General features: G+C 42.1%; 1 protein-coding gene and 1 non-coding gene across 4 annotated transcripts; both read right to left on the bottom strand.

Annotated features, from left to right (window-relative positions):
- Positions 1–265: 265 nt before the first annotated feature.
- atg16l1 (ATG16 autophagy related 16-like 1 (S. cerevisiae)) lies at positions 266–25,535 on the bottom strand. 3 transcript variants are annotated; one of them, XM_036557920.1, is made up of 18 exons: positions 25,317–25,535; positions 22,254–22,362; positions 20,218–20,311; positions 19,558–19,648; positions 19,008–19,081; positions 18,627–18,878; positions 14,439–14,504; positions 13,458–13,544; positions 12,915–12,974; positions 10,130–10,232; positions 8,858–8,963; positions 8,143–8,213; positions 7,409–7,480; positions 6,319–6,439; positions 5,030–5,135; positions 4,077–4,274; positions 3,795–3,896; positions 266–1,937 (listed from the first exon to the last, which is right to left on the bottom strand). In XM_036557920.1, the coding sequence occupies exons 2-18, from the start codon at positions 22,357–22,359 to the stop codon at positions 1,844–1,846; spliced, it is 1,803 nt and encodes a 600-aa protein (XP_036413813.1). In that variant the 5' UTR covers positions 22,360–22,362; positions 25,317–25,535; the 3' UTR covers positions 266–1,843. The 3 variants fall into 3 exon arrangements, with proteins under 3 accessions (XP_036413813.1, XP_036413802.1, XP_036413808.1); XM_036557909.1 differs by having other exon boundaries at positions 10,130–10,235; XM_036557915.1 differs by lacking the exon at positions 25,317–25,535 and having other exon boundaries at positions 10,130–10,235; positions 22,254–22,387.
- On the bottom strand, positions 9,557–9,846 carry LOC118804805. Its single transcript, XR_005007020.1, has one exon.
- Positions 25,536–26,377: the final 842 nt, after the last annotated feature.

Genomic DNA, 26,377 nt, shown 5'->3' on the forward strand with positions numbered 1-26,377 from the left:
GACATTTTGGGCAGTAAAAGTTACATTTCGTCGCTGATGGAACGAAACCAAAACTGTCAATTTGCAGGAGAAACAAAACCATTTTTAACTTGTAATCAAAGTCAATGGAACCGGAATTTTTCCCAACGAATTTTGGACCATTTTGGGAATTTTCACACAATGCAAAGGCCAACAGGAATTTTCAAATTCTGAAAAAAAGTCAAATTGAGATCCGAGTGTTTTTTTGCATGACAGCGACAATAAACAAACTTTCCACCACGAGCAGTTTTGGGTTTGCACTTGTATTTGTAAACTGTAATATTCATATTAACCATTATTTCTGGGAAGAATACAGTGTTATTTAGTGTATCGTTATTACTGAACTTGACACTGCTGTCAAAATTCAATCTGGGCAAGGCTTAAAGGGGAAGTCCACCAAAATTCAACAGTCTTGTAGATTCACAGGTGCGATAATACAAGTAATGATATAACATCTTGGCGTTTTTCCGGCAGCATTGTTTCCAATGATAAACTGGGACCTGACCGTTCCAATAACTGATAAAACTCTTCATATTTTTGGCTGATTAGTGCTTTCCTGACTGATATGACTGTCGGTCCAAACACAAACAGCAGAAACTCGCAGCCTCAAACGACACATCACACGAAATCATCAATATCGGTCGTCATTATCGGCCAAACGATTTATCGGTCGGGCCTTAAAACAAACCCCCTTCATTTTCCATACACATCAACTGAGCAGTGTGTCCGTGTGATGTAATGGTGCTGCAGCTCAGCCACAAGCGCAGTGTTAGCTTCGCTGATAGCAGTTAGCATCATATTTTAGTGGAATTCCCCTTTAACTCTTCTGTGTGCTGCAGTCTCGCTGCTTCAGGCTACAGATAGTCTTTAAAACTCAAAACATGATACGGACATTCCTATTGGACACTCCGGGCTGCAATTATCCACTGATGCTAAAACTCATTAGCAGATTTAAAGGAATTCGATGTTTAGTTTAAAGGAAAAGTTCACCGAAGAACCAAATGTACACAAAATCCCCTTTATCTGAAAAGCAGTCGATCAGCCGAGACAAGTTTGGCGCGAGAAATTTGCTTCGGTAGTTTTAGCACTTGAGCAACGAGGCTAATGTAGCTAGTATGCAATGGAAGTCTATGTCACCCAAAATCTTTCGGTGACACAGATCTTTATTATATCAGCCTTGCAGACACTGAAAGTGCCTTGGTCAACTACATTTGGAATAAGGGACATTGAGTGCAAATTTGATTTTTTGGTGAACTAGTCCTTTAACTGTCTGTTCTTTTTAAAATATTAAGGATTTTTTTCTTTAAATAGTTACATTTTTTTCCATTTATATTTATATTTTCCATAGATGCAATAGAGGAGGCGGGGCTTTACCTACCCACTCAGCCAATCAGCAGTGAGCGGGTCAGCTGCAGAGTGGATGAGCTGATGAGCGAACGGCGCTCTCTAGTGGCAGAATCTGCACCCGACTCACTCGCTTTAATACGTAAGGCAAGAAGAACGAAAAGCAAACTAACGACCGCTTTAAATAACATCGCGGAAACCGGTGCTTCAGACGTCCAGTCACCTCCTGATAAACGCGTGTGTGAAAGAGAGGAAGAGATAACAGGAGTGCTGATATGAATGCGGTTATAGGTGGGGGTATAAGGCTGTAAACCCCGCCCCTTTTCCCAGCCCCACCCCCAGCCCCCCCCTGTCCGCCGTGTTGCATCCTGGGAAACACAGTCCAAGTGCCAGAAAAGAAAGTGCGTCAGCCCTCTCTCCGCTTTGTCCTTTAATAGACCGCTTCATCCAATCACATCGAGCCAGGGCAGAGACAGACCAATCACATGTCGGACCAGAGCACCCCCCTGCTGCCCTTCTCCACGCTGACCACGTAGGTGCCCGACGGAGACCACGACACAGAGTTAATAGCAGAGCTGTGAAAAAAGAAAAAAAATAACAGAGAAAAATGAGTAAAAGAAGGTAAAAGAAGCGGCTGCTGTAGGGATGAGCTGAACTGGATAAACCGTAAAGCTGAGCTAAGTTAAATGGAAGGCAAAGCTAAATTAACTGGGTTGAGCTAAAGCTGAGGTATGGAAGGTGACGCTAAGCTAAACTGGACGGAGAGTAAAGCTAAGCTTAACTGGACGGGGAGTGAAGCTAAATTGGATTAAGTGGACGGAGAGTAAAGCTAAACTAAACTGGACGGGGAGTAAAGCTAAGCTAAACTGGACGGGGAGTAAAGCTAAATTGGATTAAGTGGACGGAGAGTAAAGCTAAACTAAACTGGACGGGGAGTAAAGCTAAGCTAAACTGGACGGAGAGTAAAGCTAAGCTAAACTGGACGGGGAGTAAAGCTAAGCTAAACTGGACGGAGAGTAAAGCTAAGCTAAACTGGACGGAGAGTAAAGCTAAGCTAAACTGGACGGGGAGTAAAGCTAAGCTAAACTGGACGGAGAGTAAAGCTAAGCTAAACTGGACGGGGAGTAATGCTAAGCTAAACTGGACGGAGAGTAAAGCTAAGCTAAACTGGACGGGGAGTAAAGCTAAGCTAAACTGGACGGGGAGTAAAGCTAAGCTAAACTGGACGGAGAGTAAAGCTAAGCTAAACTGGACGGAGAGTAAAGCTAAGCTAAACTGGACGGGGAGTAAAGCTAAGCTAAACTGGACGGAGAGTAAAGCTAAGCTAAACTGGACGGAGAGTAAAGCTAAGCTAAACTGGACGGGGAGTAAAGCTAAGCTAAACTGGACGGAGAGTAAAACTAAGCTAAACTGGACGGGGAGTAAAGCTAAGCTAAACTGTATGGAGAGTAAAACTAAGCTAAACTGGACGGGGAGTAAAGCTAAGCTAAACTGTATGGGGAGTAAAGCTAAGCTAAACTGTATGGAGAGTAAAACTAAGCTAAACTGGACGGGGAGTAAAGCTAAGCTAAACTGTATGGGGAGTAAAGCTAAGCTAAACTGGACGGAGAGTAAAGCTAAGCTAAACTGGACGGGGAGTAAAGCTAAGCTAAACTGTATGGGGAGTAAAGCTAAGCTAAACTGTATGGGGAGTAAAGCTAAGCTAAACTGGACGGAGAGTAAAGCTAAGCTAAACTGGACGGAGAGTAAAGCTAAGATAAACTGGACGGGGAGTAAAGCTAAGCTAAACTGGACGGGGAGTAAAGCTAAGCTAAACTGGACGGGGAGTAAAGCTAAGCTAAACTGGACGGAGAGTAATGCTAAGCTAAACTGTATGGAGAGTAAAGCTAAGCTAAACTGGACGGGGAGTAAAGCTAAGCTAAACTGGATGGAGAGTAAAGCTAAGCTAAACTGGACGGAGAGTAAAGCTAAGCTAAACTGGACGGGGAGTAAAGCTAAGCTAAACTGGACGGAGAGTAATGCTAAGCTAAACTGTATGGAGAGTAAAGCTAAGCTAAACTGGACGGGGAGTAAAGCTAAGCTAAACTGGATGTAGCTAAGCCTAATTTAAATAGCTAATAAAACCTACTAAAAGCTAAAGCTAAACTGTATTAAACTGGAATGAAAATCAAGTGAAACTGGATTAAACTGGAAAGAGTGTAAAGCTTATGTGGAAGGAAGTTAAACTAATTCCAATTTAAGACTAAAATGAACTGGATTAAGTGTAAAGCTAAGTCAATGTAAACAGGAACTCCAGACGTATTTTGATTAATGTGACGTTTTTCTGAGTTTCTTCCATGGGTCTTTACATTCTGATGGAAAATGGAGTTCAACAGAACTGCAAGGAGGGAAGAACTGAACTGGACAAACTGGATGCAGTGGACGAGACTGACCTGTGGGCTTTGTCCAGGGTCTTGTCTAGTTTCCCGGTCAGAACGTTCCACACGTACAGGACACCGTCTGCAGAACCCGCGGCTACGTAACTCCCATCAGGGCTGAGACAGACACAACAACGGAACGCTCAGTAACACGTTCTGGATCATTTCTGGATCAATAATACAGATTATTAAACCGTTTTTAAAGTGAACTGATTGAGAACTTGATGTCCATATCTGAACTGATCTAATAGACCCGAATGTTCTGCATAATTAGCTGCTTCCTGAGCAAAAACTCACCTGAAGGTAACTCTGGTGAAGTCAGAGCCACACTTGAAGCCCTGAGCGCTGAAGGTCTGTCGCACAGCGTTGTTGCGAAGATCAATAATCTTCACCAGGTCGTCACGGGAACAGGTGAGCAGCTCCGTTCGATCATGATTCAGGTCTAAAGACGTAACACGGCCCAACAGCTCCAGCTCACACACTATACTCTCAGACCTACACAGACAAACATACATACAGACACGTATGACGATCCTGCAGTCAGTGCTGATACTGTAACTGTACTGTAATACATCATAAGTACAGAACTAAAAACTGAATGTCTCGTAACTGAGTCCTGTGGAACGCCACACATTAACAAACATACACGCCACGTAACTGAGCCCTGTGGAACACCACACATTAACCCAAAACTAAAACCTGAAGGTCCCCTAACTGAGCCCTGTGGAACACCACACATTAACCCAAAGCTAAAACCTGAACGTCCCCTAACTGAGCCCTGTGGAACACCACACATTAACCCAAAGCTAAAACCTGAACGTCCCCTAACTGAGCCCTGTGGAACACCACACATTAACAAACCTAAACGCCACGTAACTGAGTCCTGTGGAACGCCACACATTAACAAACCTACACGCCACGTAACTGAGCCCTGTGGAACACCACACATTAACCCAAAACTAAAACCTGAAGGTCCCCTAACTGAGCCCTGTGGAACGCCACACATTAACATACCTAAACGCCACGTAACTGAGCCCTGTGGAACGCCACACATTAACAAACCTAAACGCCACATAACTGAGCCCTGTGGAACACCACATAGTAACCCAGAAATAAAACCTGATTGTCCCATAACAGAACCTTGCTGAACACCATACATTAACCCCGAACTAAAACCTGATTGCCCCATAACTGACCCACACAAGAACCCAGAAATAAAACCTAATTGTCCCGTAACTGATGTCACTTACCTGATGTCCCAGAAGCGAACCTTCTTATCAAAGTGACCGCTCATCACACACTGCTCTGTGCAGACGATGTCATTACAGCTAGAACCTGCAAACACCGTCTTCATACCTGAGAGAATGAGGAGAGCGTCAGGTACGTTCGAACACAAGACTAAAGGTATGCAGGGCGGAGCTTAGTGTTAGTGCTAATGTTGAGGCTGGCATTGTGGTGCTGGTGAATGGTGCTCAAGTTAATGTTCGTTCGTGTTGGGGGATTAGTTTAATGGCACTGTTTGTGTTATAATAGAATGCCATTACTATGGTGCTAATGTTGGTGTAGGGAATGGTGTAATGTTAATGTTGGGGTCAGGAACAATGTTAATGTTAATATTGGTGTTGGGAACAATGTTAATGTTAATATCGGTGTTGGGAACAGTGTTAATGTTTATATTGGTGTTGGGAGCGGTGTTAATGTTAATATTGGTGTTGGGAGCGGTGTTAATGTTAATATTTGTGTTGGGAGCGGTGTTAATGTTAATATTGGTGTTGGGAGCGGTGTTAATGTTAATATTGGTGTTGGGAACTATGTTAATGTTAATATCGGTGTTGGGAACAGTGTTAATGTTAATATTGGTGTTGGGAACGGTGTTAATGTTAATATTTGTGTTGGGAGCGGTGTTAATGTTAATATTGGTGTTGGGAGCGGTGTTAATGTTAATATTGGTGTTGGGAACTATGTTAATGTTAATATCGGTGTTGGGAGCGGTGTTAATGTTAATATTTGTGTTGGGAGCGGTGTTAATGTTAATATTGGTGTTGGGAACTATGTTAATGTTAATATCGGTGTTGGGAATGGTGTAATGTTACTGTTGGTGTCGGGAATGGTGTAATGTTATTGTTGGTATTGGGAATGGTGTAATGTTATTGTTGGTGTTGGGAACAGTGTTAATACTGGTGGTGGGAACTGGTGTTAATATAGGTGCTGGGAATGGTGTGATGTTAATGTTGGTGCTGGGAATGGTGTAATGTTACTGTTGGTGTTGGGAATGGTGTTGAGAGTGTTGGGAATGGCGTAATGTTATTGTTGGTGTAGGGAATTGTGCTAATCATACTGTTGGTGTTGGGAACTTCGTTAATGTTAATATCGGAGTTGGGAACGGTGCTAATGTTACTGTTGTTGTCAGGAATGGTGCTAATGTGACTGTTGGTGTGGGGAACAGTGTAAATGTTAATACTGGTGGTGGGAACTGGTGTTAATGTTGGTGCTGGGAATGGCGTAAATGTTAATACTGGGTAATAAAGGGGTTTCTTACAGACTTTGCTGCGCAGGTCCCACAGTTTGAGCGTCCGGTCGTAGCTGCCGGAGACAATGCGGGCGTTATCGAGCAGGAACCGAGCGGACAGAACTTTCCCACTGTGGCCGGTCAGGGTGTGCTGGAGGGGCAGAATCAGACCGTTTAGGTTCATCAGTACAGACAGACTCTACTCTCAGACCAGACATGGGGAAGTGTTCAGGTCTCAGTATGAGGTTGAGATCAGCTGCTCGGCTCTCCTGAACCTCCATCCTCCTATGTGTGTGTGTGGGGTGTGTGGGGTGTGTGTGTGGGGTGTGTGTGTGTGTGGCGATGCTGTGTGTGTGGCGATGCTGTGTGTGTGGCGATGCTGTGTGTGTGTGGCGATGCTGTGTGTGTGTGGCGATGCTGTGTGTGTGTGGCGATGCTGTGTGTGTGTGTGTATCTCGCTGCTCTCAGAGACACACACTCAGCACAGCCGCCTCAATATCAGCCCCCCGCAAACCAGCTACACACACCTAGAGCATGCTGGGAGAACATCGGGGGGGCTGGGAGGAGCTCAGGAACAGAGAGAGCCGGACTTCAGACCTTTTACATCACATCACTGACCTTTAGCACTGACCAGTCAGCTTCCACAGCCTGACTAGTGACCTTAAAGCTGAAAGCTAAAAACAGAGTCAGAACTGTTCACAGTGGTGGTGATAGGAACCAGACGTCCACCTCTAAAAGCTCCCTCACAGAAAGTTACTACATGAAATGGTTATGAATTCACTACCTGATGACTGAGACACTGTTTTATGATAGTTTAGAGAACTTAAACTCCATTCATGGTGGAGGGATACATGCAGGGCGCTGTGAGTCAAAATAGTCCCCAAAGAAAACTTATTATTTCAGATTTTCCACTATTTTCATCATCAACATTCCATATAAACTCAGAAGACTCGTGTAGGTTCACTGGTGGTTCTGGATAGTAAATAAAATGTCTATATTTGTGTTGTAGTCATGGCGACCCCTGGTTCCTATCACCACCACTGTAAAGACATCTGAACCATTTCACACCAAACCACTCTGAATCTCTGTTTACAGATGTAGTGTGTTTTTGTCTCCTCACCCTCAGTCTGTAGTCGTCCACGGTCCAGATTCTACTTGCGAAGTCGTTGGATGCCGCCAGCAGGTAAGAACCCTGAGGAGGAACACGCACACCACTGTAAACCTGTGGAACTTTAATACTGCTGATTCTATTGGCCAAACAATATCTGGGACGGAGCTTTACTATGATAAAGTGAAGAAGCAGCAGATTTAGAGGAGGTGAGTTTTTTTTTTAAGAGAACAGCTACAAGAACAATGCTGAAGAGCCCACATACTACACTGTTCTTGCTGTCGATCGTTTGTGCTGTTTTATGCATCAAAAAGTCATAATTCATTTCTACATGATCATTTTCCAGCCTCGCTTTATCCCAAACAATTAAACAGGCCGATTCTGTTACCGTGTCCTTAAGATATATGCAAATGAGCTCTGTTCTGATTGGCTGCGCCTCATTCAAACAGTAGCCTGGCTTGAAAGACGCCTGGCTTGAACTTCACTGTCAGTGGGCAGGGCTGTACATGTAGGCTGAACATATGGAAGTAAATGCGCTGGGTTTTGTGACATCACAAAAAGGAATTAATTCAAAACAGGCTGCTTTTGTGGTGGGTTTTTAAAATATGACAATGTTTCCATACTACACTGAAGTTTTATTTAAAAAATAAAGCTAATTTTTTGATGATTTGGGCGCTTTAACGGATCATAACGTTATGCTGTTGGTAAGATTCTTTAAAGTCTGTAATGGTGGCTGATGAACTCACTGCGCTGTCAAACTCAATGCTGGTGATTCCAGCGTTGCTGCCCGTTAGCGCCCCCTTGGGTTCACAGCGACCTGGACAAACATCCAAAGACACGAAAAAACAACAATTAAAAACACGTTATGTATTTGTGTCACAAATATTGTGTTTCAAGACGTACTTTTTGCATCCAAGTCAATTTTCCTTTGAAATAAAAAGTGTATACCATAACACATTGGTTAACATGCCATAAACACACCCTTTATCTGAATACATTTTTCAGTGCCTTAAAATAAAATTCCCCATAATGTCAGGTGGTGCGACCTTCCAGTCACATACGCACATTAACTATTAAAAAAAAATAGTTATAAAAAATTCAAAATACAACAATTTGGCCTTAAATGTAAGCGTGAGAACTTTAAAATCATTAACAGGACGGCTTTCAAAGAAGTGAACTTGAAAATCTTTTGTATGGAAGTTCTGACTTCCTCAAATGTCACAGGGCACAAGGACTTTTATTCTGACATGCTTTTAAGAAGGAATGGGCCGAGTACTACAGTACCTCCTCTATGTAAATACATTTTCAGAGCATCAAAATTAAATTCTTTTTTCCCCCCAAACTGTAAAAATGTCCTTTTTATTCTGGAAATTCTGATTTCCCAAATTTACACGAGGGCAGAATAAACGCTCGGCTCTGAGCTTCACAGGACGAATCTGTGATGATGCTCGTCATCTTTACCTGCTACCACCTCCCACAGCTTCACCCTGCGGTCCATCCCTCCTGTCGCTAGGAGACGGGATCCAGGACTGAACCTCACTGCGTTCACCTCGCCGTCGTGGGCGTCCTGGGTATAAACAGAGAGAGAGAGAGAGAGAGAGAGAGAGAGAGAGAGAGAAAGAGAGAGAAGGAGAGGGAGATAGAAAGAGAAAGAGAGCGAGAGAAATAAAGAGAGAGAACAGAGAGAGAAAGAGTACAGAGAGAGAGAGAGAGAGAGAGAGAGAGAGAGAGTGAGTGAGAGAGAGAGAGAGAGAGAGTCTATTTATGACTTTAACTAAAACATGCAGCTTTGCTTGAATATCATAAGTACTGTAAGATTTTTTTAAGACTGTCCCTTTAAGACCGATGTATGCAAATGAGCTCTGTTCTGACTGGCTGCCCTGTATTGCACCTCATTCCAAAAGCAGGCCTGGCTGAAACACTCTTTACAACTTCGCTGTGAATGGCCAGGGTTAAACTGCCGCAGACTGAATAGGGGGATGTATGTAAATGAGTTGGTTTTTGTGACATCACAAAAACAGTGAATTCAAAACAAGCTGTTTTGCAGCTTAGTATTCATATATGGACTGTGTGGGCTACCTTGAACCTTTGTCCAGGATACGGGCCCTTTAACCAGATAGCGCAGCTGGGACTCGGTTACACTGATGGAAAGTTCTGGAAGGTCTCAGCTTGAAAACTGGAGATCATGAGCCTCTGCTGTGTCTCTGCTGAACCTCCATCCTCCTGTGTGTGTGTGTGTGTGGTGTGTGTGTGGTGTGTGTGTGTGGGGCGATGCTGTGTGTGTATCTCGCTGCTCTCAGAGACACACACCCAGCTCAGCCGCCTCAATATCAGCCCCCCGCAAACCAGCTACACACACCTAGAGCATGCTGGGAGAACAGCAGGGGGCCGGGAGGAGCTCAGGAACAGAGAGAGCCGGGCTTCAGACCTTTTACATCACATCACTGACCTTCAGCTCTGACCAATCAGCTCTAATACCACATCACTGACCAATCAGCTCTAATATCACATCACTGACCCTCAGCTCTGACCAATCAGCTCTAATACCACATCACTGACCAATCAGCTCTAATATCACATGACTGACCCTCAGCTCTGACCAATCAGCTCTAATATCACACCACTGACCAATCAGCTCTAATATCACATCACTGACCAATCAGCTCTAACGTCACATCACTGAATAAATAAGCGTGGTGACCACAGGAGCGAGTGTGTGATGAAGAGACTTACGAAGACATGCAGCGCGGTGGACGGCACTCTGACCTCCGCACACACTCCAGTCGGAGCGTCCGCGCTCTCCGGAGACGTGCCGTGGGAATTCAGCGAGCGACGCCTTCTAAAACAAACACAAACACCATCACTCACACATTCAGCCCAGCCTGGAGCAGGAGGAGCACATCGCTTCACACAGGGCTGATAAAACAGAGATTTACACAGGAATAACTGACCCTGTTCAGGAATAAAGACAGTTTATTAACACTTAATACAGATAAAAATTAAATATTAAAATAAATGACATATAAGTTACTGTCTTTTCAATTTCAACTTATGTCACAAATATTTGTTATTAACATACAAAATGGAATATATTAAATATTTTACTTTATTTATTATTTAACATGGTGAACACTAAATACATTTAAAACACACAAAAACATACACACAGACAGACATCATACAGACAGACATCATACAGACAGACAGACATCACACAGACAGACATCATACAGACACACATCATACAGACACACAGACCGACATCATACAGACAGACATCATACAGACACACAGACAGACATCATACAGACAGACATCATACAGACACACAGACCGACATCGCAGACAGACATCATACAGACAGACAGACATCACACAGACACACATCACTCACACATAGACAGACATCATACAGACAGACAGACATAATACACACACAGACAGACATCACACAGACACCACACATACAGTTAGACAACACAGACACACATCACACACATAGACAGACATCATACACACAGACAGAAAGACATACAGACATCACAAATAAACAAGACACACATACAGACATCAGAAATACACAGAGAGACATAACAGACACAGACAGGCAGACATTATACACACAGACACAACAGACAGACAGACAGATATCACACACACAGACTGACATCATACATACAGTTAGACATCACACAGGCATACACACACAGACAGACAGACATCATACACACAGACAGACATCATACACAGACATCATACAAAGATAGACAGACATCATACAGACAGACATCATACAAAGACATCATACAGACAGACATCATACACACAGACATCACACAGACAGACATCACACAGACATCACACAGACAGACATCATACACACAGACAGACATCATACACACAGACATCACACAGACATCACACAGACAGACATCATACACACAGACAGACATCATACACACAGACATCACACAGACATCACACAGACAGACATCATACACACAGACAGACATCATACACACAGACATCACACAGACAGACATCATACAGACAGACATCATACACACAGGCAGACATCACACAGACATCACAGACAGACATCATACACACAGACATCACACAGACATCACACAGACAGACATCATACAGACAGACATCATACACAGACAGACATCATACAGACAGACATCATACACAGACAGACATCATACAGACAGACATCATACACAGACATCACACAGACAGACATCATACAGACAGACATCACACAGACATCACACAGACATCATACAGACATCACAGACAGACATCATACACACAGACAGACATCATACAGACAGACAGACAGACATCATACAAAGATAGACACCATACACACACACACACACATCACACAAAGACATAGACATCACACAGACACAGATAGACATCAAACACACACAGACATCATACACAGACACACAGACAGACAGACAGACGTCATACAAACACACACGGACATTCGCATACACAGACAGATCAGACACAGAGATACATCACTCAGAGACATCACACATACAGATCAGACACAGAGACGTCACACACATCAGACAGATACATCACTCAGAGACATCACACACACAGATCAGACACAGAGACATCACACACAGATCAGACAGAAACATCACTCAGAGACATCACACATACAGATCAGACACAGAGACGTCACACACATCAGACAGATACATCATTCAGAGACATCACACACACAGATCAGACACAGAGACATCACACAGATCAGACACAGAGACGTCACACACAGATCAGACAGAGACGTCACACACAGATCAGACAGAAACATCACTCAGAGACATCACACACACAGATCAGACACAGAGACGTCACACACAGATCAGACACAGAGACGTCACACACAGATCAGACACAGAGACGTCACACACAGATCAGACACAGAGACATCACTCAGAGACATCACACACAGATCAGACACGGAGACGTCACACACAGATCAGGCACAGAGACATCACACACAGATCAGACAGAAACATCACTCAGAGACATCAGACACACAGATCAGACACAGAGACATCACACACACAGATCAGACACAGAGACATCACTCAGAGACATCACACACAGATCAGACACAGAGACGTCACACACAGATCAGACACAGAGACATCACACACAGATCAGACAGAAACATCACTCAGAGACATCACACACACAGATCAGACACAGAGACATCACACACACAGATCAGACACAGAGACATCACACACAGATCAGACAGAAACATCACTCAGAGACATCACACACACAGATCAGACACAGAGACATCACACACAGATCAGACAGAAACATCACTCAGAGACATCACACACACAGATCAGACACAGAGACATCACACACAGATCAGACAGAAACATCACTCAGAGACATCACACACACAGATCAGACACAGAGACGTCACACACAGATCAGACAGAAACATCACTCAGAGACATCACACACATACCCGAAGATATTGGAAATGGAGTCCAGCAGTCCAGCAGGGGGAGGCTGTGACACACGTTTACTGAGGAGAGAAGACAAAGAGAACCATTATTAAATCAATATTTAATCAATATTTCAAAAGGATTATTAATAGGCTTTAATATTTGTATTATTGAAATGTATATGAGTGTGTGAGCCTCATCAAGACCCATCTGGACTGTTCTAAATAAAGAAATTCAGAGTGTATGTGTGTGTGAGTGTGTGTGAGTGTGAGTGTGTGTCAGTGTGCGTGTGTGTGTGTGAGTGAGTGTGTGTCAGTGTGTGTGTGAGTGTGTGTGTGTGTCAGTGTGTGTGTGTGAGTGAGTGTGTGTGTGTGTGTGTGTGTGTGTGAGTGTGTGTGTGTGTGTGTCAGTGTGTGTGTGTGTGTCAGTGTGTGTGTGAGTGTGTGTGTGTGTGTCAGTGTGTGTGTGTGTGTGAGTGTGTGTGTGTGTCAGTGTGTGAGTGTGTGTGTGTGTCAGTGTGTGTGTGTGTGTGAGTGTGTGTGTGTGTCAGTGTGTGTGTGTACCTCGGTGTTCTGCTGGGCATTCGGCCCGGGGACGTCTCTCCGGGCCCTTTCCCAGAATCCTCTGAAAGAACCTCGATGTCATCATCCCTAATCCAATCAGATTACAGAATCAGATCAATCGTAGAGTTGAGCGATATGACAAAAATATAATATCGCAATACTTAAAGAAATAAAGAAAATGAAATTTTCATGATAAATGATATTTCACAATTCTTATTTTTTTCAGTAGAGCTAGATTTTAAAAATACAAAAATGATGTAAACAAAATGACTTTTACTCAGTATTCAGTCACTAAATCCAGTTAAACGGGACTCATTTTGATCTCACACGCAGTGGGTCAGTGTCTGACGATATACACAATATGTTCAGAAAAGAATATTATATTGTGACATAATTTAGCACGATAATGATATATACTGCCATATCGCTCAGCCCTAATCGATCAGCATCACTACCGTGTAACGGAAGTGAAAACGTAGCAAAATTACAGCGTTAATTTCTCAAACTCACGATTCAATTACAGTTCTTCAGCATCATGAAATATCAAATTTCACCAATTCAATTCAATGCTTTCATACAATTCAGGAATATTTCGAAAAATAAGCTGAATACACAGATGTAACTTATGTATAATCAAAATCTCACTTAAAAGTTAAGATGTTATACAATTTAATATATAATAGAACTGAATTTTGCTCACTTAAAATTAAGATGTTAAAAAATTAATACATAAAATTAAATTTCCTCACATAAAACTTAAAAAAAAAATATAAGTAATAAAATGAAACTGTTTCAGATTGCAATTTACATAAAAAAAACAATAATCTAACATCGACAATAAGAACATGCCAAAACTGAATTAATGCAATTCATTAATTCCAAAATTAATTAAATGATTTTTACACCATACAGACATATGACTGTTATTATTGTTATTATTGTTATTATTATTACTATTATTAAAGCTGTGTGGACACTTACGGCTCGATGGGCAGCGGCTCTTTGGCAGCGTCGGCCAGCTCCTTCTGCAGTTTAGCCTGTCTGCGCCTGAGAAAACACAAATACAGATACAAATACGCAATAAAAATCCAAGTAAAACAGTCACAAACCTTCACGTCTGATCAGACAGGTGGACTGTTTGGTCAACAAAAGCAGCTCCAGGTTCCAAAACTGCCGCTAAATCCGACTCACAACACAATATAACACAAAATAAAACCTACCAGCCCGTCAGTACAGCCGGCAGCAGAGCTCCGCCGAGCCTGAACCAGCTCAGAGGGTCAGCCCACCCGGCCTGGCTCTGACCCGGCCTGGCTCTGTCCACACTCTGAACAAACTGAGTTCTGCTCCTGAATTTAAACCCTCAGACAGCCAATCAGGCGCGAGACACTAACGGCCATTAAGTCAGTATTTAGGTGAGATTCTGTTCTCTACCTGAACGACCCGGTCATTAACCCTCTATTCTACCTTAAACGGCCGGGCCGTTAACTCTCCACTCCGCCTTAAACGGCAGAACATCATCATCTCAGTTCTGAAGACCTGAACGTTCACACTTCTGAACAGCTGAGGAGAATTCAGGAGGTCAACTCCTTCTGTGGGTATTATATATATATATATATATATATATATATATATATATATATATATATATATATATATATATATATATATAAAAAACAATACAGAAAATGAAAGTAGTAGTAAACATTTTCAAATGAGGTAAATCATCTACACTACAGTTCAAAAGTTTGCAATTATCAATTTTCATATATAAAATTGCTTTTATTAACAATGTCAAAAATAATGTATACCATGAAGATGGAAATATACTAGACAACCACTACAACGTATTTTAAGATGTTTTTACTGTAATATTTCAATAACAAAAAAGTTACTCAATACTAAAAATGGTACTTTATTTATTTTTTATTTACAGTAAATTTTTGAAAAAAATATCTACCTGACAGTAGCCAAACCCAAACATTTGAGCTGTACTGTGGACTGATTTATTTGTTTATTAATTATTAATTAAGATGCGCCCAGTGCTGTTAGTATTGTGTTGTTTTGTGTTGTTGAGTTAATTTAAAATTAAAAATTTGCAAAGCAAAAAATATGGAAAGAGTAGGAAAAAATACTCAAATGAGGTAAAATTCAGCAAATATCAAAACAGTCATCTACACTACTGTTCAAAATCGTGCCATCTTCATTTTCCATACATAAAATTACTTTTATTAAAATATCAAAATTAACTTATAAACTGTAGACTGAAATATACTAAACCACAGAATGTATTTCTTTTTAATATTTCAACACTCAAAACGTTACTAAATGGTAAAAAAGGGGCTTTAATTTTTTATTAATTAATTTAATTAATTAATTTAATTATTTACCAGACAGCTGCTGACCGCTTTTCAAGTAAAAGGCATTCTGGGTATTATTTTCATTTGTTATGTGTGTGTAAAAAACAAAAAACAAAAAACAAAACTGGTCAAACAGTGGAGCCTCAATGTCCAGCCCATTTGATCTTGTATTGTTGTTTTTATGCACTAAATGTATTTATTTGTTTGTTTATTAAGATGTGCCCAGATAAGTGCTGTTAGTATGTGCTGTGCACTGCAAAAATAAAAATAAAATAAAATAAAATAATAATAAAAATTGGAAAAAATATTCAAATGAGGTAAAAATTCAGCAAATATCAAAAGTAATCTACACTACCGTTCAAAGGTTAGTTATCATTTTTCATACATAAAATTAAAATGAATGTAGATTGAAATTAACTAGAAAATAATACAAATAATATTTCAGTAACAAAAAGGTTACTAAATTTACGGTAATTTTTACCTGACCTGATATGTATATATATACACACACACACACACACACACAATCTTATTATAGTATATTTAACTAAAATATGTATTATATAATATATTGTATACAATCCATATCTATATGTTTATATGATTTGTCTGCAACAGTGATTCTAAACCTTTGAACTGTAGTGTGGACTGGTCAAACAGTGTAGCCTCAGTGTCCAGTCCATTTCATCTTATACTGTTGTTTATATGCATTCAATTTATTTATTTTTTGCTCTTTTATTCAATAAGATGTGCCCAGATAAGTGCTGTTAGTATGTGTTGTGCACTGTGTTGTTTTGTGTTGTGAAGTTCAATTAAAAATTTGCCCAAACAAACAAAAAATCCATAAATAAGATGGGCGGAGTCTGAAGACGATAAATACTGTAACTACACACAAGAACGACCTGTGTCCCACAATAACAGGCTCAAGAAGCAGAAGTGAAACCGCAGAGGTGCGTTTTTGACGTAGCAGCGCAGACACTGATCACTATAACTCACACTAACCATCAACAAGCTTCTAATACAGAGACACGATCGGCTCTAATCACACTGAGCGCTACTCTGTTTACACATCTGTATGTAGAAAACATACAGGACCAACACAAAAGACCCTCAGAGGGAGCATCTACAGTACTAAAGGGGAACTCCACCATTTTTCCAAAATGGTCTCTATAATTAAATGTTTAAGTGTAATCAGAGTTGTTCAGAGTGGTTCAGAGTGGTTTGGTGTGAAACGCTCTGTTCTAGATAAACTTACCGAGTCAGAACTGTTCACAGTGGTGGTGATAGGAACCAGACGTCCACCTCTAAAAGCTCCCTCACAGAAAGTTACTACATGAAATGGTTATGAATTCACTGCCTGATGACTGAGACACTGTTTTATGATCGTTTAGAGAACTTAAACTCCATTCATGGTGGAGGGATACATGCAGGGCGCTGTGAGGCAAAATAGTCCCCAAAGAAAACTTATCATTTCAGATTTTCCACTATTTTCCATCATCAACATTCCACATAAACTCAGAAGACTCGTGTAGGTTCACTGGTGGTTCTGGATAGTAAATAAAATGTCTATATCTGTGTTGTAGTCATGGCGACCCCTGGTTTCTATCACCACCACTGTAAAGACATCTGAACTGTTTCACTCCAAACCACTCTGAATCACTCTGTTTACATCTCACACACTGAGTTATGGGGGAAATTTTGAAAAATTGGTGGGGTTTCCCTTCATGTATGTGACTTTTTCTAAGAAAGTCAAAGCATGAACTTCTGCTCCACATTCTGTGTGTGTATTCAGTGTTAATCACTCACCATTCACACTGTCAGTGCGCGCACACACACACACACACACACACACACACACACACACACACACACACAGCTGTTTACACTGTGAGCGTCTGAAACAGGCCTGTTTACACTCTGTCCTCTGAGTGTGAATCACTCAGATTGGGGGATTATGTTTCTGCTGAATCTAACTGACTCCGTCTAGAAGATGTTTATTGATTTTTTTATCTAGAACAGCAGTAATTAAGGATGTGCTGATATCAGGATCATCTACTGACGCAAATATTCAATATTATTTCTGTACATATCTGCTAATATGATACATATAACTGGGATGAAGTCTACCTGCACTGGCGTTACAGACAAATATAACGTTTACTTCTGAGAGTCACTAATGCAGTAAAAATGAATAAAATGCAGATACAGACGTGCGCAAAAATAAAATATGGAATTTGACCAGGGGCGCACAAACTTTTGCGCATGACTGTACGTCTTCAGTGGTTGATGGGGAACAAGCTTTCTCAGAGCTGTAATGGATGGAAATGATAATCTTGGGATATTAATACTGGCTGAAGGCTGAAGTTTTCTGGAAATATTTTGTGAATATTCTGTAAATACTTTTTATATTTTTTGCAAATATTCTGTTAATTTTTTTGTGAATATTCAATAAATATTCTGTGAATATTCTGTGAATAATCTGTGAATTTTCTGTATCTAATCTGTGAATAGTCTGAAAATATTCAGTAAAAATTCTGTAAATATTTTGTAAATTTTCTGTATACATTCTGTGAATAATCTGAGGATATTCGATAAATATTCTGTGAATAATTTGAAAATATTTATTAAATATTCCGTGAATATTCTGTAAATTCTGTGAACATTCTCTAAATATTCTGTAAATATTCTGTAAATGTTCTGTATACATTCTGTAAATATACTGTCAATATCTTGTAAATATTTTCTGGATATTCTGTAAACACTGTGAATTTTCTGTAAATACACTTCAAACATTCTCTTAACGTCCTCTAACCTGCAGTCCTTCTCGTTCTCGGCGTTGAGTCTGTTGGCCTCCTGAGCTTTCTCTGCCATCCAGCGCGTCACCAGCTCCTGATTATCCTCCGTCGTTTTACGCAGTTTTTCCTCCAGAGCGCTGAACGTGATCTGGAGCGCATCGTACTCGTCCCGCAGCGTCTGATTGGCTCGCTCCAAATCCGCCAGAGAGTTCCGCAAATCCCGGCATTCGCCCTCCAGCTGGGCGATCTGCTGCTGATACTCCAACATTCTGCAGACAGACACGTTAAAACTGACCGTCAGCTTCAACTCTGCTGCTGACCTCTCCAACATCACTGACACAAACTGACCAAAACACAGACTGTCCACTAACCACACTCACTCACTCATTAACACTCACTTGGCCTCGTTGCTCTGAATTTCTTTGTCCTTCTGTTGAATCTGGTTATTCAGTTCTATCACACTCTGGGCCAACTGCAGGAAAAACAAACAAACAAACAAACAAACAAACAAAGGCTTTAGTTCATTAAAGACAGCTCAGCATGTTCAGTACAGGCACATAAAACAGCTTCAGAGCAAAAAGACAAGAAACGACCACAAAAACAATTCAGAATAACAATGTTACATTTTCATTCTTGTTCATATGATCCAAACAGTCATTCTGAAAGACTGTAATACACTACAGGAAGTGTAGGGGGCGATATGGCTTCTACTGTTTCATTTAAAAAGCTCTATAATGTTCATATGATCCACACAGTCACTCTGACAGACTGTAATACACTACAGGAAGTGTAGGGGGCGATATGGCTTCTACTGTTTCATTTAAAAAGCTCTATAATGTTCATATGATCCACACAGTCATTCTGACAGACTGTAATACACTACAGGAAGTGTAGGGGGCGATATGGCTTCTACTTTTTCATTTAAAAAGCTCTATAATGCTCTTATACCTCTCCACGTTTCTTGTGCAGCTCTGTGAGCTCCTCTTGGTGTCGGATTCGTATCTGAGCCATTTCCTGCTGCAGAGACTCCGCACCTGGGCTACACACACACACACACACACACACACACACACACAATTACTAACAAACACACTCATTATGAAAAAGAATGTAAACAGTTCACAGGATGCTAATATGCAGCAGTTTTGGAACTTTGGGTCGACTCAAATATCCAGTCTTTTTCACACAGTCTTTAAAAATCTGGGCTGTACACGGTCAAACTTCTGTGCAACTTTAGTTGCTTGAAACCTACAAGAAACTAAATTGTACTTGAGCTGTGCAACATAAGGAGTCCTGCAACTCATTTGAAACTCAGCCGCAACAGTTACAAGCAGCTCAACTGTGTGGAAAAAGTTTCACGAAACAGCCAATTGCTGGCAGTGCATTATCTGATCATGTCAAATGACACACTTTCAAACATACGATTCGAACCTACTAACAGAAAACGGTTTAAGCTGAGATACACAGAAAGAACCTCAAACAGGTACAAACAAAAACAAAACAAAGCGGAACAACTGAATGTGTTGCGTGCAACTTTAACCGCAACTCAATACGCATTTAGTGTAGTAACTGAATGTGTTGCATGCAACCTTGATTGTTCTGACTAACCTGACGTCGTGCCGGTTCTGCAGTTCATATTTCTCCGTCTGCAGCCTCTCGGACAGAACCGCCTGCAGGTCAGACTTCTCCAGCAGCCGGTTATCTGCACACAGACACGGAAATCAGGCCTTTAACTCAGCACTGCACAGTGGAGCTAACACAGGGAGCCAACGCTGGGAGTTAACACTGGGAGTTGACACAGGGAGCCAATGCTGGGAGTTAACACTGGGAGTTGACACAGGGAGCCAATGCTGGGATTTAACACTGGGAGTTGACACTGGGAGCCAATGCTGGGAGTTAACACTGGGAGTTGACACTGGGAGCCAATGTTGGGAGTTAACACTGGGAGTTGACACTGGGAGCCAATGCTGGGAGTTAACACTGGGAGTTGACACTGGGAGCCAACGCTGGGAGTTAACACTGGGAGTTGACACTGGGAGCCAACGCTGGGAGCCAACGCAGGGAGCCGAAACAGTGAGCTAACGCAGGGAGCCAATGCTGGGAGCCAATGCAGGAGCCAACGCTGGGAGCCAACACAGGAGCCAATGCAGGGATCCAACACAGGAGCCAATGCAGGAGCCAATGCAGGGATCCAATGCAGGGAGCCAATGCTGGGAGTTAACACAGGAGCCAACGCAGGGAGCCGAAACAGTGAGCTAACGCAGGGAGCCAATGCTGGTAGCCAATGCAGGGAGCCAACACTGGGAGCCAACACTGGGAGCCAATGCTAGGAGCCAACACTGGGAGCCAACACTGGGAGCCAACGCTGGGAGCCAACACTGGGAGCCAACACAGGAAGCCAACGCAGGAGCCAATGCAGGGATCCAATGCAGGGATCCAATGCTGGGAGCCAACACTGGGAGCCAACACTGGGAGCCAACACAGGGAGCCAACGCAGGAGCCAACGCAGGGAGCCAACACTGGGAGCCAACACTGGGAGCCAATGCTAGGAGCCAACACTGGGAGCCAACACAGGAAGCCAACGCAGGAGCCAATGCAGGGATCCAATGCAGGGATCCAATGCTGGGAGCCAATGCAGGGAGCCAACGCTGGGAGCCAACACAGGGAGCCAACGCAGGAGCCAACGCAGGGAGCCAACGCTGGGAGTTAACACTGGGAGCCAACGCAGGGAGCCGAAACAGTGAACTAACGCAGGGAGCCAATGCTGGTAGCCAATGCAGGGAGCCAACGCTGGGAGCCAACGCTGGGAGCCAACACAGGAGCCAACGCAGGAGCCAACGCTGGGAGCCAATGCAGAAGCCAATGCAGGGATCCAACACAGGGAGCCAACGCTGGGAGCCGAAACAGTGAGCTAACACAGGGATCTAACGCAGGGAGCCAACGCAGGCAGCCAACGCAGTGGTCTTTCTTCATGCTGAATTTTGTCTGTAAGTTTTGCAATTCTCTAATAATAACAGGTTGAATTTTGAAAAATTTTTTAGTGATGGATGAAATGATTGGGCGGTTAAGAACCGTATCTATGAAATTCTGTTTTTCGTTAATGCAACAAAAACACTTTTTTCAAGATCTTTTACTGGGATCGGACTGTCAAGGCAACACCAACAACAACATTAATAAAAACAACAGCGATAATAATGTTATGTAAACATGGCTGATGTTATTTCAACGACAACAATAATATTAATATTAATAATAATAATATGAAAAAAAAACTTTTTGTATTATAACAATAATACTAATAATAATTTAATTTAAATCTGCCGTAAATCTGACACACATGGAAAAAACATCAGATCTTTTAATTAGTGGCGTCCCCTTATGCAGCCCCTCAAATCGAGCCCTGGCTAACAGCGAGTCATACAGTTTTAGAAACTGCATAAATCAAGTCTATTAGAGATACTGAACACCAACACACGGTCTGAGGTGACTTAGGCATGCATATAATTAGCATATTAATAAGCTTCTACTCCTCGTTAGCTACATTAGCCTCGTAGCTCCACTGCTAAAGACGCGCTGAGAGCTGAAACCTCTGGGGGAGTTAAAACAGGCCTGATTAATGATAACGGTTGACAGTCTTTACGCACACTGGTGTATGAGCTCCTCGAAGGCCTGACGCTGCACTCGGTCTCGCTGCTTCAGCTGCTCCGCCACGTGTCGCTTCCACGTACACTCCACCCGGCGGCCCGCCATCTCCTACACACACACACACACACACACACACACACACACACACGCACACACACACACGTTAACAGCAATTTTTGTCATATCACCTACCTTCAAGTTGCAGGCTGCCTTACATTATGCAAGTTTAGTTGCATGTAGTTGCATGTAGGTTTCAAGCAACTGAAGTAACAAAAACATTATCACGATAATTCAAGATATTTTCACGATACAAATCAGAATATTTCTCACGCCTTACTAAATCACGGCACAACTTAATTATCTCATTCCCATGCCTTACTAAATCACGACACACACTTAATTATCTCGTTCTCTCACCTTACTAAATCACATCATGACTTGATCATCTCATTCTCACGTCTTACTAAATAATGGCATGACTTAATTATCTCATTCCCGTGCCATCCCACAACTTAATTATCTCGTTCTCACACCCTACTAAATCACGACAGGAGTTGGTTATCTCATTCCCACATGTTAATAAGCAGTGGACTCAGTAAATAAGTGTGTTTATCAGACTAACTGTAGTGTTTTGTGGGTGGAGTCTGCCTCAGTTATCTGAGTTCATTCTCTGATCTGATTGGTCGGGGTGTGTGTTGCTCTAATAGTGTGTGTTTGTTAGCTGGTCCCGTCCTGCAGTGTTCGTTTTACTGTATTAGTCGGCCTGCTGTTCCGGCTCTGTGGCTGATCGGACTCTGAGCGCAGTGATTGTTAGTTAAACTGAAACTGAAAGCTGAGTGTTGAACACGGATGATCGTTTTAGCGCTCCGCTAGCTGTGCTGCTCCGCTAGCTGTGCTGCTCCGCTAGCTGTGCTGCTGCTGCGCTGCTTCAGCTTCAGCGTGATGGGCTGGAGGTCAGAGAACCAGCCCTGTGACCGGAAGGTCGCCGGTTCGATCCCCTGAGCCGACAATACGTGACTGAAGTGCCCTTGAGCAAGACACCTAACCCCCGACTGCTCCGCGGGTGCTGTGGATAGGGCTGCCCACCGCTCTGGGCAAGTGTGCTCACTGCCCCCTAGTGTGTGTGTTCACTAGTGTGTATGTGGTGTTTCACTGCACGGATGGGTTAAATGTGGAGGTGAAATTTCCCCGTTGTGGGACTGATAAAGGTCACTTAGTCTTAACTGTGTAGTGAATTTTGCTCTGTGATCCGTTTCACTGTGTGCACCACGTCCTCCTCCGCTCCCTTATACACTGTTCTGTGTGCTGAACAGACGGTGTGAATACAGTGGTGATCTCTCAGGGCCACAACAAGGATACACCAACACTTACAAGGCTCCGCCCACAGGCTTTCCCCCAAAACCGCACCCTTACAGGGGAACTCCACTGACTTTTCAACATTTCTGCATAATTAAGTGGCTAAGATTTAAACAGAGCGGTTCAGAGTGGTTTGCTTTGAGGCAAAATAGTCCCCAAAGAAAACTTATTATTTCAGATTTTCCACTATTTTCCATCATCAACATTCCATATAAACTCGGAAGACTCGTGTGGGTTCACTGGTGGTTCTGGATAGTAAATAAAATGTCTATATTTGTGTTGTAGTCATGGCGACCCCTGGTTTCTATCACCACCACTGTAAAGACATCTGGACCATTTCACACCAAAACACTCTGAATCACTCTGTTTACATCTCACACACTGAGTTATAGGGGAATTTTGACAAACGGGTGATAATTAATTTGTGCCATGATTTAGTAAAGCTTGAGAATGAGATAATTAAGTTGTGCCATGATTTAGTAAAGCTTGAGAACGAGATAATTAAGTTGTGCCATGATTTAGTAAGGTGTGAGAACGAGATAATTAAGTTGTGCCATGATTTAGTAAAGCTTGAGAATGAGATAATTAATTTGTGCCATGGTTTAGTAAGGCATGAGAACGAGATAATTAAGTTGTGCCATGATTTAGTAAAGCTTGAGAACGAGATAATTAAGCTGTGCCATGATTTAGTAAGGTGTGAGAACGAGATAATTAAGTTGTGCCATGATTTAGTAAAGCTTGAGAATGAGATAATTAAGTTGTGCCATGATTTAGTAAGGCGTGAGAACAAGATAATTAAGTTGTGCCATAATTTAGTAAGGCGTGAGAATGAGATAATTAATTTGTGCCATGATTTAGTACGGCGTGAGAACAAGATAATTAAGTTGTGCCATGATTTAGTAAGGCGCAAGAATGAGATAATTAAGTTGTGCCATGATTTAATAAGGCATGGGAACAAAATAAGTCGTGCCATGATTTATTGAGCCGTGAGAATGAGATAATTAAGTCGTGCCATGATTTATTGAGCCGTGAGAATGAGATAATTAAGTCGTGCCATGATTTATTGAGCCATGAGAATGAGATAATTAAGTTACAACATGAATCAGTAAAGCATAGACTTGACGTAAGTCTCGGCAACTATGTAGTAAGGCACGTGAATGAGATAATTAAGCCGTGGCCACAACTTTGCAAGACTTAGGATCGAGATAATTAAATAGTTTTCTGGCTCTACTAAATCCCAGTCATGCGTTATTGATTATTAATTAGGAACGTCTCCGCAGCGCCGCCCCTCCGCAGATCTGTTGTTATTGATCAGCGCTGTGACTCGGCAAAATCAGAGCGATTAGAACTGATCGGACCTGATCAGAGCGCGCGCGCACAGAACTGTGGCTGCAGTTTAAACGCCAGCGTTCTGTTCGTTCGCGCACGAGCCGACCGTTCTACCGAAGTTCCTTCCACTGTGACTCTTCTGCTGATCAGGGACTCGCGAGGCTGGAGGCAGCTCGTCGTTCTCCAGCGCCCTGTTCGCATCTACCCGTTACACCTTAAACGGAGCAGCAGTTACAGTCTGGCGCCCTTCTGCTCCTTTTAAGGTGGAACGGGAGAGTCCTCAGCAGCTGCTGGAACGACGAGCCGCCTCCAGCCCGGTCAGCGACGCTCCCTCTGCGCGAGGCAGGCTAGGCCGTTAGCCGGTGTAAACAGGTTACCTCCCCCCGGCGCGCGCGGCGTTCAGCCCTCTCTCTCTCTCCTGCAGCGCGCGCGCCCCGCAGCGCCGAGCGGATCGGTCCTCCTGATCGGTAACGAGGGCGCGGATCGGATCGATACTCTCTGATAAGCTCCGATCAACTTCTGATCAATCTGATCTTAGCCCACTCCGCTCTCCACATCCGGGTCCGCCATGTCCGCCGTCGCGCGGAGTCTCTTCCGCTGCGCGAGGGCGCGGGAAAGTGACGTCACGGACGCGATGATTATTGTTTTTAATAATAATAATGCGCCCATTTTTTCGTTTTTCTTTTGTTTGTTTCTCTTTTTTAGCGTACAGTGGACACAAGTTTGACATAAACCAGGTACAGTCGGTTATAAATAAAATAAATAAAAAATAAAAATTTAATTAAAAAAAAAAAAATTGCTTTGTCAACTGGGACTGTCAATATACAAATCACCCAATGACCATCAGTATCAGCTTCCATACCAACAACGTCCCCAGAGAAGTTCGGCTGCAGTGATTATGTACTGCTTTGCTTTCAATAAAAAATCTGTGATTTAAAAAATATAAACTATAAAATAAAATAAAAAAGATCTGTCATTTAGTTATCGCTCTAAAAATTCAATCAAAATTTAACCTTTTTTTTTTTTTATCAAAATTTTAAATTTGAACATGCAACAGTGTCTACTAAACTACCCCAAATAAACAGAGGTCGTATTTTGGCATGCAGGTTTTATAATAAATTATGTGTTTTTCCCAATTCACTTTAATATAGAGAAGAACTTTCACTAACATTCAAAAAATTGTATAATTAAAATTTCACTAAAATTAAATTTTAAACATTCGCTAAATCTTGTAGTGAAAATTTAATCATGCAAATTCAATTCTTGCATGTAAAAATTCTTGAAAAACTAAATTTGAGGTACACTTGGAATCACTGTTTTTAATAAAGAATAAAGCCATTTTACAATCATACGTTTTGAATGATTAGTGGGAAGTTGTGAAGCAGCAATAAATGAACAAATAAGATGTTTTGACGACTCATAACAATGTATAGCATTA

The sequence above is a fragment of the Colossoma macropomum genome, unplaced genomic scaffold, assembly GCF_904425465.1.
Source record: "Colossoma macropomum unplaced genomic scaffold, Colossoma_macropomum, whole genome shotgun sequence".
In the NCBI taxonomy this organism is placed as follows: domain Eukaryota; kingdom Metazoa; phylum Chordata; class Actinopteri; order Characiformes; family Serrasalmidae; genus Colossoma; species Colossoma macropomum.

Bases quoted from the DNA above. Each gene is read 5' to 3' on its own strand.
- atg16l1 (XM_036557909.1), bottom strand. From the start codon at position 22,359: ATGGCGGGCCGCCGGGTGGAGTGTACGTGGAAGCGACACGTGGCGGAG. The intron at 5,136-6,318 runs GTAAGAAACCCC...TCATTCTCTCAG, and splicing joins GGACCTGCGCAGCAAAGTCT to GTATGAAGACGGTGTTTGCA. The intron at 4,275-5,029 runs GTAAGTGACATC...TTGTCTGTGTAG, and splicing joins GTTCGCTTCTGGGACATCAG to GTCTGAGAGTATAGTGTGTG.